The sequence below is a fragment of the Trachypithecus francoisi genome, unplaced genomic scaffold, assembly GCF_009764315.1.
Source record: "Trachypithecus francoisi isolate TF-2019V2 unplaced genomic scaffold, Tfra_2.0 Lachesis_group10, whole genome shotgun sequence".
Lineage (NCBI taxonomy): Eukaryota > Metazoa > Chordata > Mammalia > Primates > Cercopithecidae > Trachypithecus > Trachypithecus francoisi.
In genome coordinates, this window is record NW_022681455.1 from 25,152,358 (window position 1) to 25,165,211 (window position 12,854).

General features: G+C 38.1%; 1 protein-coding gene across 2 annotated transcripts; it reads left to right on the forward strand.

The window, feature by feature from the left end:
• The first annotated feature begins 789 nt into the window (after window positions 1-789).
• GMNN (geminin DNA replication inhibitor) lies at window positions 790-12,296 on the forward strand. 2 transcript variants are annotated; one of them, XM_033216398.1, is made up of 7 exons: window positions 790-968; window positions 3,093-3,168; window positions 6,573-6,650; window positions 7,370-7,514; window positions 9,960-10,042; window positions 10,323-10,433; window positions 11,835-12,296. In XM_033216398.1, exons 2-7 carry the CDS (start codon window positions 3,118-3,120, stop codon window positions 11,994-11,996), a joined length of 630 nt encoding a protein of 209 aa, XP_033072289.1. In that variant the 5' UTR covers window positions 790-968; window positions 3,093-3,117; the 3' UTR covers window positions 11,997-12,296. The 2 variants fall into 2 exon arrangements, with proteins under 2 accessions (XP_033072289.1, XP_033072288.1); XM_033216397.1 differs by lacking the exon at window positions 790-968 and adding an exon at window positions 1,311-1,507.
• Window positions 12,297-12,854: the final 558 nt, after the last annotated feature.

Below are 12,854 nucleotides of genomic sequence, written 5' to 3' on the forward strand. Positions count from 1 at the left end.
GGTGGATCACTCGAGGTCAGGAGTTCGAGACCAGCCTGACCAACATGGTGAAACCCTGTCTCTACTAAAAAATACAAAAATTAGCCGGGCGTGGTGGCAGGCGCCTGTAATCCCAGCTACTCGGGAGGCTGAGGCAGGAGAATCGCTTGAACCCAGCGGGCAGAAGTTGCAGTGAGCCGAGATCGCGCCACTGCACTCCAGCCTGGGTGACAGAGCGAGACTCCGTTTCAATTAAAAATAAAAATAAAAAAATAAAGAAAAGGCTAGACGTAATTATTACCAATATGTTTCTGTTCCTTCAAACTGCAACAGCAGTTGTAATTTCAGTGCCTAGAACAGTAGTAATTGGCACGTATAAGGCGCTCAATGAATAGCTGCAGGATTAACTGACCATTGTCTCCCTGAACAATTCCTCCTGCACCATACCATAGTCAAAACACAAAAAGCCAAAATATAAAAGCCCCTAATACAACTACGAGTCCGTGGAGCCAGAGCTTTACACAAATGTATGTCGCGTCCTACATATTAACACATACGCACATACAATATTTTGTTCTTCCGGTGCTAACGACTAATGGAGGCAAATCTTTCTCCCTTTCGTGAAGGGCTAAAACTTTGCATTTTAAGGAAGTTCCCAGAGCTGGGTCGGAGGGGAGGGTCAAAGGGCACAGACTTCCCAGATCGCAGAAAACCCCCCACGGTCTTAGTACGCGCTACCGTCTACCGCGCAGGCGCAGGAAGGGGCGGGAGCGAGGGGAGAGGCGATTCGCGGGATTCCAGAGGCCCCGCCTCTCGCTGCGTCAGTTGGTCACGTGGTTGTTCGGAGCCGGGGAGCGGAGTTGGTAGGGCTTTACTGCAGAGCGTGCCGGACACTCCAGCGACAGTGGGGATCAGCGTAGGTGAGCTGTGGCCTTTTTCCAGGTGCTGCAGCCACAGCGTTCGCTACAAGGATTGAGCGTCTCCACTCAGTAAGTGTGCAAGAGGCGGCAGGAAGTGGGTACGCAGGGGCGCAGGGTGCACAGCCTCTAGACGACTCGCTTTCGTTCCGGCCACCCTCTGAAGCCGCGTCCTACTTTGACAGCTGTGGGACTGCGGCCGGGTAAGGGCGAAGGGGTTGTTGAGCGGTCGCTGGTGGCGCGGCGGGGTAGGGAGGTGAGTCAAGGGACTGCCCCATTGGCTGGGTCGGTTTTGGCGCGCTCTCACTTCCACGCTCCCTATTGGCTGGCTGGCGCAGTTCCCGAGTCGCGCGCCGCGGTTGGTAGGTTCGGGCGCGCGGAGCCACAATGCCCGCCCCCTAGCCTGGCGCTGGGCCCGGGCTTGGGGAGTGCAACGCTGGTGAGGGACTCAGCCTGGGGCGTGCCTAGCTGTGGGGTTGAGGCGAGGCATCCATCCTCTTGGCAGTTAAATGGCTGGTCCTGATCTGAGGGATCTGCAAATTTGGCTCATGGGAAGAGGTCGCTGAATCCTGCGTCTCCCATTAAACGGATACTGGCGTTGCTAATACGAGGTTCGCATGGACCCCTGTCCTATGCCAGGGTTTTTAATCTAGCTATTGAAGAAACTAGAGAATAACAAGCAAGTAAGGGTGCAAGGTCGCTGACGGGCGTGGGAAACTTGTGAAGGATTAGACTGCTAAGTGGTTTTCAGCTTTTTTCATACTAAAGTACATTTTACATCGCAACCTAGGACACAGTCATCTAACCAACTGAGACGTTGATGGAAGCAATATTTCTCATCTTTTCAATTCCATTCTGTTCAGTTGCATTTTTCTAAGCAGTGTTGCTTATGACTCACTAAATAATTATGAGATCACGACCCGCGACCCACAGTTTGAAGAACATTGCCTGGGGTCTGTTTACTGGGGCCCAACCCGCATTTTCTTAACATTAAATGCAGTAGAAAATAGCAGGGTGCCCGCACAAATTAGATTGTTTTGTTTTCTAAGCTTTTTTTTTTTTTTTTTTTTTTTTTTTGGTGAGACGGAGTCTCGCTCTGTTGCCCGGGCTGGAGTGTAGAATCTCGGCTCGCTGCAGCCTCCACCTGTCGGTTTCAAGCGATACTTCTGCCTCAGCCTCCCGAGTAACTGGGACTACAGGCGAGCACCACCGTGTCCGGCTGATTTTTGTATTTTTGGTAGAGACGGAGTTTCACCATGTTGGCCAGGCTGGTTTCGAACTCCTGACCTCAGGTGATCCGTCTGCCTCGACCTCCCATCACTTTGGTGATCACTCAGGCGATACGCCTACCTCGACCTCCCAAAGTGCTGGGATTACAGGTGTAAGCCACCGCGCCCGGCCTTTCCTAAGCTTTTTTGTTTGCACATGTCTGTGCGCGCACGCCAGGACACAGGGTAAAATGTATTAATGTTAGAAAAGCCACTGCACTGAGTAAAGGCACGGCCACAAAAATTAGGGACATCTATCGAGTAGGCACAGGCGCAGACACGGCGGGGGGCAGTGGGTAGTGGGCAGTGGAGGAGCAGTTCAGATGCTGAGTTTGTTGTGAGTTTGGCCAGTGGTCTAGTTAATCACATTACATATATCCTTTTCTACCTTTTCCCTCTTTCTTGCTTGTTAGTACTTCAGTTCATGTTACTGGTTAAACATTTCCTACAAATGTAAATGCATGATCTCATTTGACCAGATATTAAGTCAGTATTAAGTTATTGTCAGAGCCGAGTTTATTATACCTTAAATCTGTCTTTGAAGCAGGAAAGTTAAGATGTTGCTCTTTAGGATGGACTCTAGTGTCTGTATATTTTGCTATTTCTGGTGACTGTTTCTCAGATCTTTGAGAGCCCTGTATTTAATCCAGGACAATACGTTTAGAAATTTTAAACCAGTTTTAAAAATTGGTTTAAAATACATTAATTTCATTTTTTCAGACATAATTATTATGTGTGTATATATGTAAAATATAGATATCAAGAGTCATTAACTTTAGTCACCTGAGTCATTAACAGGGCTGAGTTTGGATTAAGAGAGAAAAAATAATAGTTCTACTGTACAATAGTATAATTTTTATGATTGTAAGTATTTTAAACCTAGACTCCATGTTCAGGGGTGCAAACCATATTGTTTTTTAATTACTAGTCTTCTGTGCTGCACCATCTACATAATGAATCCCAGTATGAAGCAGAAACAAGAAGAAATCAAAGAGAATGTAAAGGTATGTGATTGAATAACTTTATTTTTTTTTTGTAGAAAGCATGGGGTTAAAATAAAAGTATTTTGACATAATTTAGCCAAATTTAGCCTGGCTATAATTTCTGTAAGCCTTGAGTTAGTCAGAGGATGAGTAACAATAGAGAACGTTTTAAAAAAACTAATTACGGTAGAATATTAAGTGTGACCCAAGAATGTGGGTTGTCTCTTATTTTGGTCTTTCAACAGTGGTTTGTAGTTTTCAGAGCATGAATTTTACACAATTTATGTTAAATTTTTTCCTAAGTATTCGTTTTGAGGTTATTGTGAATGGAACTGTTTCCTTAATTTCATTCTCATTTGATCATTGCTACTGCATAGGAAAAGAGTTGACTTTTGTATCTTGATTTTGTGTCCTGAAACCTTACTGAACTTGTTTATTAGTTCTAATTGTTTTTTAGTAGATTCTTCAGGATTTTCTTTTCTTTTTGTATTTTCTCTGTGAAGATTCCAGAAGTATCTTTAGGATTTTCTATGTATAAGATTATTACTCCTTTGTTTCTACTCTTACATTTCATGAAATGATGTTATTAAAATCCCTTGTGTATATCTTCAGAATTAAGGGTCTTTGACCACAGACATGTTTTGCATTATATTACACATTTTTCTAGAGTATACCGTATTCATTACCATCTAACCTATTTGATTTGCAATACTGTTTGAATCCTTATATGATACTTTCGCTGGAAATCTTATTCCAAGTATTTATTGTTATGACAACAGGACAGAGTTTGTTTAGTTTTGAGTTTATAATTTTGATTAGAGTCATATTTGTGGTCCTAAGTGAATTTACAATTTACAATTTGTCCTTCCATACAAATTAATATGAATACCTTGGGAACTGGACCACATCTTCAGGAAAATTATCAATTTGTGGGTTTAAATTAAATAAAGAGCCAGGTGCCCATGGTGGCTCATGCCTGTGATCCCAGCTACTTGGGAGGCTGAAGTAGGAGGATTGATTGAGCTCAAGAGTTTGAGAACAGCCTGGGCAACAAAGGGAGACCTTGTTTCTAAAAAACCATAATTAGCTGGGTGTGGTGGCACCCACTGATAATCCCAGCTACTGGGAGGCCGAGGTGTGGGAGGAATTGCTTGAGCCTAGGAGTTTGGGCTTCGGTGAGTTATGATTGCTTCAGTGTACTCCAGCCTGGGTGACAGAGTAAGACCCTGTACCTAGAAAAAAAGTTTTAATATTAAGTAAACTAAATCGAGTACCTAAAAGCCATTGGTAAGTATAAGGAAGTACCTTTTGAAGGGTTTTTTATTTGTCTTGCTTTTCTTAGGATTCTTACATTATTTTTCTTGAATAATAGTTCGCATTGACAATTTGTGAATTTGATTCCATTAGCTTCCATTTAGGATGATGGCATCTTCCCACAGTGCTTTCTGTGTGATTATTTAAAATTTTTGTTATGAAATTTTTGAAATATTTAAAAGTAGAGTCAGTATTTTAATAATTTACTTCCCCAATTCAGCGATTACCACTATATGGCCAATTTGGTTTCATCTGTGTCCTTATTTACTCCACTTTTCCTTCATTGGATTAATTTGAAGCAAATCACAGCCATATAACTTATATATTTCCAGCAGATTACATTTTTTAAAAAGTACCGTGTTTACTAGCTACAGTAAAACTATCTTGAATATAAAGATTACTGGGTTCTGTTTGGTTTTGGTTCTACCTCCAAAACTGAGACCTTGGGTGGGTTAGCATTTCAGCCTCAGTTTACTCATCCGTAAATTGAGGGAACTGGACTAAAAGTAGATCCTTGTGAGTTGTATGCAAAATTCTGTGTGAATGTACTTTTATGTGAATTTTTTGGGGGAGAGGATTCACAGAATATTAAATAGTTTTCCAAAAAGGTTAAGATTCATTAATATACAAGAAACTTTCTGGCTTTAAGAGTCTATTATTCCAATGCATGCTCTATATACAGAAAATAATAATAATATTACATTGTTTTAGGCCAAAGTCTATACAGCTTATATAAATAAAAGTTAAATCTTGGAAATGGTCTTTTTTTTTTTTTTGGTGACAGTAATTTAGCTTGCTTCTTTGACCATTATTAACAGCAAGCATTTAAATAAATTAACACTTCTTACTAGTAAGGTTCCAACGTTACATTTTCTTTTATTTGTCTGGAGACTGTTGACTAATCTATAATCTAAATTATATCTGAAATGTTGGTATAATATTTGTTCTCACAGTAGCTGGCGTTTGTCCTTCAGTTAAATGGTGAGATAATAATCAGCAGTAGAAACTTTACCGTGGGAAAGGTGAACTCTTGTCATGTGAGGTACAGTGTGGAATCAGTAACTTTCTCACGCTGGTATGGTATCATGTTCTTGCTAACCTTGTTTGAGTGTTCACCATTGTTTGCTATCCCATGGTGGCAGTATAACTAATGATATTTTGCAAAAATAAGAGAGAACTTTCAGGTCATGAAATATACAGGAAGTTATTTACATATTACAAGGAAGGCAATATTTTTACCAAAACAATAGCTTGGTTTGTATGAGTAGTTTAGTATGTAGTTTAGAGTAGTTTAGTATGCCTCAGGCACTGACATTTTAGCCACCTTCTAATGAATGGGCTTGAAGCAGAACTGCTTCTACTATCAGGTAATGTTTGAGGGGGGATGTCTATTACACATGTACTTTGTTTTGTGTAAAGTATGTTCTGGAAAATTACATTCTTTTGGTGAGTACATGTAAGTATTTGGGGGATATTCATGATTTAAGGAAGCCTGAGATGAATCTTTTTGATTAGGGAAAGAAAGATTTTGCAGTGTAAATGATTAACCTTTTCTCCCAGTTGACCTGTTTGGTGAGTTCATACCATAAATGTTAACGATGTTTGGTTTTATAAAAGAGTACCTGTAAGTTTTTAGTTTTTGTGTGGAAGATTTTTCAGAGAGAATACAGATATCCTTCTTGTATTAGAATTTTGTCATATATAGTTTGAACTGTTCATTGGAGCTGAGGAATTTTGTTATGTTTGTTTTAACTAGATATGATTAACAAAATGACCATAGCAAGAGCATACATTGAAATGAGAGAAGTTACGTGTGTTTGTGTCTAGTTTGGGTAATATGATTCATTCTTAAGAATTCTTCAAACTTTATTGTAATTTTTGGAAATAACAAGTTTGTCAGTTGATTAAACCAGTGTCTTGTTCATAGGTAACCTTATAAAATTTTGTAAGGTTTGTGTTCTTAGTGTTTCTTCCCCCCCGCCAAATTATAGAAGGACTAAGAGTAACACTGCATACAGAAACTCAGTAATTAATAACCATATAGCAACTCAGTAACTAAGTAACCATATTGCAACTCAGGAACAAGATAATGAATTATCTTGACTTTTTAGAATAGTTCTGTCCAAAGAAGAACTCTGAAGATGATTCAGCCTTCTGCATCTGGATCTCTTGTTGGAAGAGAAAATGAGGTATGCACTATATGGCTCAAATGGGGTACTGGTGATACAATGTCTACATTAAAAACATTTCTACTATTTTCTTGGTCAGAAACACATACATTGTTGAAATTTGAAAATAATTTGGGAATAGCAATTATATATTTCCCATAGAAGTGATTTTGGTTTTGATTGTTCAGTTTAAGAAGTTCGCCGGGTGTGGTGGCTCACGCCTGTAATCCCAGCACTTTGGGAGGCCGAGGTGGGTGGATTGCCTGAGGTCAGGAGCTTGAGACAAGCCTGGCCAACATGATGAAACCCCATCTCTACTAAAAGTACAAAAGCTGAGTGTGGTGGCGCACACCTGTAATCTCAGCTGCTCGGAAGGCTTGAGGCAGGAGAATCACTTGAACCCGGGAGGTGGAGGTTGCAGTGAGCCGAGATCACACCACTGCGCTCCAGCTTGGGTGACAGGGTGAGACTGTCTAAAAAAAAAAATTAAAATTAAAATTAAAAAAAAATAATTTCAGCTAAGCTCTAGACCCCAGTCTAATCCAAAATAATTGTTGCAAATAAAATTCCTAAAATGTTACTATACATTTTGGTAGAATTTTTAATTGTATAACTTTTTTAAAGATCCAGAGATGTAAAAAAGATACGCATTCTCTTTTTTTAATACATAAATGAAAAACCACCTAATTTCTTGTTAATTAAATCAAAGTAAATACAGTTGATAAGTGTTTTCATTATAGCTGTGCACAGGCTTGTCCAAAAGGAAGCATCGGAATGACCAGTTAACATCTACAACTTCCAGCCCTGGGGTTATTGTCCCAGAATCTAGTGAAAATAAACATCTTGGAGGAGTCACCCAGGAGTCATTTGATCTTATGATTAAAGGTATGAAAAAATAGATAACTTTTGTCTTAAAATTTTAAATTATAAGGAAGAATTTGTTAATACTATTATGAATTCTGCCAATTGCCGTAATCTGGGGTTAGTATAACAGCACTATAAATGTTTTTGTGTGACCATTTGTTTGACAAGATCCATGTGTGGATGAAATGTTAGGAAAAGGAGGCCCAGTGCAGTGGCTCACGCCTGTAATCCCAGCAATTTAGGAGGCTGAGGCAGGAGGATGGCTTGAGTCTAGAAGTTTGAGACTAGCTTGGACAACACAGTGAGGCTCTATCTCTATGAAAAAATTAGCGGAGCATGGTGGCTTGTGCCTGTATTCCCAGCTACTCAAGAGGATGAGTCAGGAGGATCACTTGAGCCTAAGAGTTTGTGGCCTCAATGAGCTATGATAGCACCACTGCACTCCAGCCTGGGAGACAGGGCAAGACCCAGTCTCTGAAGGAAAAGAAAAGGGTGGGGGGAAAGGGTAGTTATTAATATGACAGCTCTGATATTGGATTGCCTTGTAAGGATTTACAAGACTTGGAAATAGGCTTTTTAGAAGAAAAATGTTTAGATAATGAGTTGAAGTATGAAAGACATTTGAGTATTCCAGGAGAGTATGGTGTAAGGAAACCAATAAAAATATGGATGAAGAGAGTGAAGATGAATGAGAAGAATTATGCCTGTAATAAATACTAGTTTTTAATAGAATGGCAGTATACATCAGAAGAAGAAGCAACTGATATTTTATAAGCATTATGGAAGATTATTATTTCTGTGTGAATTATAGGTCATTGGATGTTAATTACTGATAATACAATTGAGGCCTAGAGAAGTTAATTGACTTGCTCAAGGTCACAGTAACATTTGGGCTCATTTTGAATTGCCTTGAAGACAGGAAGAAGAGAAGAAGACAGTAGGATTTTTATTAGGAAAAATTAGGAAAGGTTGACTGGATAGAAATAAAGAAGCTCTTTAAAAATATTGTAGATTAAAGAGCAGGATTTGTGACACTCATATCTGATTAAGTTAAAAATTACATCAAGGATTAGTTAAAATAAACTAAAGTTAAATATCAAGACAAATAACTATATATCATACTGCTAATATAACCACAGGTGAAAAACATGATCCATCTAACCCTTTGGCATATATGGTAAAAATTAAAATAACTGCAAAGAAATCCCAAACTATTACATTTGTTGTTTGAACTTTATTATATTCGTTGGCAGTGATATTATTGTAATTTTGAAAAAAAAAAAATTGTGTATATTTTAGGATTGAGCAAATGAGTAACATGTTGAAGTATTCCATTTCCTAGCACTGCTCCTGAATAGGTAGAAACAAACTACACCTCTGTAGCAAGGAGCACACCCTGCATCCAGTTCTTGGTTTTAAACACTATTCTTCACTAAAGTTCCTTGGAGAAATTGCTGATTCCAGGTCAGGGGCAGGGAAACTTTAGGTGATCATGGATTATTTTGTGACAGAAAATAAGGAAGTACTCAAAAACGGGTGGACATGTTGAAAGAACACACGTAATCTTGGAAGGATTCTCACAGACTAAAGTTGGGAAAATTTGAGCATCAAAATGAATAACGACAAGAATGGATTATAATACATTGAATACAAAAGGATGTATGAGTCCATACTGATAAATTTTCTTTTAAATTGGGGTAGGAAAAGTTTTTATTTACAGAATAATGCTAACTACTACATGTAGAAGGAATTACATAAGTGAAAAAAATTGATTTTCCATCCACTGTATAAGTAATAGATATAAGCCAAAAACATCAATCATCAATGGAATTAAACTTAGGTAAAAAGTTGTTGGAGAACAGGGTATTGACACAGTCTCAAATATTTTACTCTACAGATCCTTAGTTAATTACTAAGGGAAAAAGTTATCTTTACAAGGCAGAAATCTGATAGATAGCATCTTAATCAAATGATCAAATTTAACATCTTCAATATCATGACAAATTGGCATGTGCTTCTTGATGATACACTGAGGATACATACTTACATAGTATTCTTATACTATACTTATATAGTATTCCTGCCAAAAATGTTTAGTTTGAATCTAATCGTGGAGATAGAAATAAAAAATTAAGGATAGTGTACAAAATAACTGATTGGACTTTGTAAAAATGTCATTGTTACATAAAAAGACATGACCTCACAAAACAAATGTGTTGCAAAAATCTTTAATAATCTAGGTGGAAGAGATATACCTATTGTACTTTTGTTGTAATTCTTCTGAAGGATTGAAATCTTTGAAATGTTGGGGAAAATAGAAGAATACTGATTTTCTAACTTTAATCTTTTAAAAATGAGTGTTACTAAACAATATGGGAGGGTACTAAGATTGGAAATTTTTTTGAAACAAATTACTGGGTTTTGACAGTAATGATTTTTAAAGTTACATGTAAAATATTATTTTAGAAAATCCATCCTCTCAATATTGGAAAGAAGTGGCAGAAAAACGGAGGAAGGCGCTGTATGAAGCACTTAAGGAAAATGAGAAAGTATGTATTGAGTATCATTTGTACCATTTTAAAAAATTCCAGGATTGTTTTACTCTTGCTGCTTAGCATATTTTGTTAGAGCAATATGAGCTGGCTTTAATATTGGCTTAAGAAAAGTAAGTAAAAAGGCAGCTCTTGACAGAATTATACAAAATGAATCCTATTGTGTTGAGAGTTAATTCTATGCTGCATGTCTTCCACATTATATACTTGGAGGCATGTAATTTGATTTATAGCATAGCAAATCTATAGAATACTGAACTTTATTTATGTAATATAGCTTCATAAAGAAATCGAACAAAAGGACAATGAAATTGCCCGCCTGAAAAAGGAGAATAAAGAATTGGCAGAAGTAGCAGAACATGTACAGTATATGGCAGAGCTAATAGAGGTAGGTAATTTAATAGTTACCTGGTTCAAATTTGTGTATTTGTCTATAAAGTTCAGGTAGTATATAGTGTGATCCCTTTGAAGTGTTTGAGCTCTGGAATCAGATTTCCTGCATTTGAGACTTAACTTCCTTCCTAACACCATTAAGTTTGCTGGGTAGAGTGGGTTTATCCGGTCAGGGCTTCATCTTCCTCATCCATAAAATGAGAGTAATGATGATGCCTACCTTATAGACTTGTTATGAGAATTAAATGAGTTATACTAGATAGACAGTTGCAAGGAGTACTTGCAGAGAGTAAAAGTTCAGTAACTTAATTATTATTACGAAGCAAAAGACCATCTTTTTTTGGAAGAGTTATTAGAAGGAATTATCCCTGGAAAATAGGTATAGAAAATTATTTCATAGTTGACACATTTTTAGGTAGTTATAATTTTTTTTTTTTTTTTTTTTTTGAGATGGAGTCTCGCTCTGTCGCCGGCTGGAGTGCAGTGGCCGGATCTCAGCTCACTGCAAGCTCCGCCTCCCCGGTTTACGCCATTCTCCTGCCTCAGCCTCCCGAGTAGCTGGGACTACAGGCGCCCGCCACCTCGCCCGGCTAGTTTTTTGTATTTTTTAGTAGAGATGGGGTTTCACCGTGTTAGTCAGAATAGTCTCGATCTCCTGACCTCGTGATCCACCCGTCTCGGCCTCCCAAAGTGCTGGGATTACAGGCTTGAGCCACCGCGCCCGGCCTAGATAGTTTTAATTTTAATACCAGCTTGACATTACTGTCATTTATAAAATTGTTAATTTGTACACTAAATAAGTTTTGTGGTTTTATCTGACTTCAAAACATTTTGTAAGTAGCTAATGTGTTTGTTAAGAATTAGCCTGGTGAGTGTTGCTTTATCAGACTTAACCTTAAAAAGGTTTTAAGATTTATTTATTCATGTTTGCAAAAAGTTTGTCTTGCTGATGGGAAGAAAGTTTTTCAAATCAAAACTTTTCATGTAACTGAATTGTGACCTTACATTTGAGACCCATGATAGAATTAATGTTTGAAGTTTTCATTTGGAAATACTGTGGTAACTCTCTTAACTGCCTTAAAAGTATTAATCCACAGCTGATTGAAAATGTAGAACACCTAGTTGTCCCTGCAGCTGATTGGGAAAGTACCTGTTTATAGTCTGAAATCATTTCAGTGCTTTTAAAAAAAAAAAGGCAAATTATTAAACACTTTGCTGACTATGATCTAGCATGGTAGAGACTTTGATATCACACTGTTGATAAATGAATTTATTGAGGGGCAAGATGAAAAAATCTCATGGCAATATCAGTATGCTATATGGGTCAGCTATATCAATATGCTGATCAACTTAGGTTTTAACATTTTTACAATAAATTATTGGTTTATTCTTTAAGAGACTGAATGGTGAACCTCTGGATCACTTTGAATCACTGGATAATCAGGAATTTGATTCTGAAGAAGAAACTGTTGAGGATTCTGTAGGGGAAGACTCAGAAATTGGCACATGTGCTGAAGGAATTGTATCTTCCTCTACGGATGCGAAGCCATGTATATGAAATGCATTAATATTTGACTGTTGAGAATTTTACTGCCAAAGTTTACCTCCACTAGTTCTTTGTAGCAGAGTACGTAACTACATAATGCCAATTCTGGAATCAAGCTTCCTTGTTTGAATCCTGGGACCCTATTGTATTAAAGTACAAATACTATGTATTTTTAATCTATGATGGTTTATGTAAATAGGATTTTCTCAGTTGTCAGCCATGACTTATGTATATTACTAAATAAACTTCAAACTCCTGTTGAACATTGTGTATAACTTAGAATAATGAAGTATAAGGAGTATGTGTAGAAAATTTGTCTGTTTCTATGCTTTGATGTTGTTCTCTTTCCATTCTTTTGCTAACTACCTTGGAGAAAACAAGGAGAAAACGAACTTAAAGTATTTAGACTGAGATAGCTGAGGTTTTAACTCCCAAACTTTGTTGTACCTCAAGCTCACTGTAGACACTATTGATATTAACAGGTAGTTTTATGGAATGGAGCATGAGAATCTATTTTCCAAAAGCTTTTCAAGTGAATGTGATTAGCCAGTGGGAGGCTCAACTGGCTAGCAGGATCAGACTATTTGTGGAAGCTTAAAATGATGGATGATGGTGATAATCCTTTTTTTTTTTTTTTTTTTTTTTGAGACGGTGTCTGGCTCTGTCGCCCAGGCTGGAGTGCAGTGGCCGGATATCAGCTCACTGCAAGCTCCGCCTCCCGGGTTTACGCCATTCTCCTGCCTCAGCCCCCGGAGTAGCTGGGACTACAGGCGCCCGCCACCTCGCCCGGCTAGTTTTTTGTATTTTTTAAGTAGAGACGGGGTTTCACCGTGTTAGCCAGGATGGTCTCGATCTCCTGACCTCGTGATC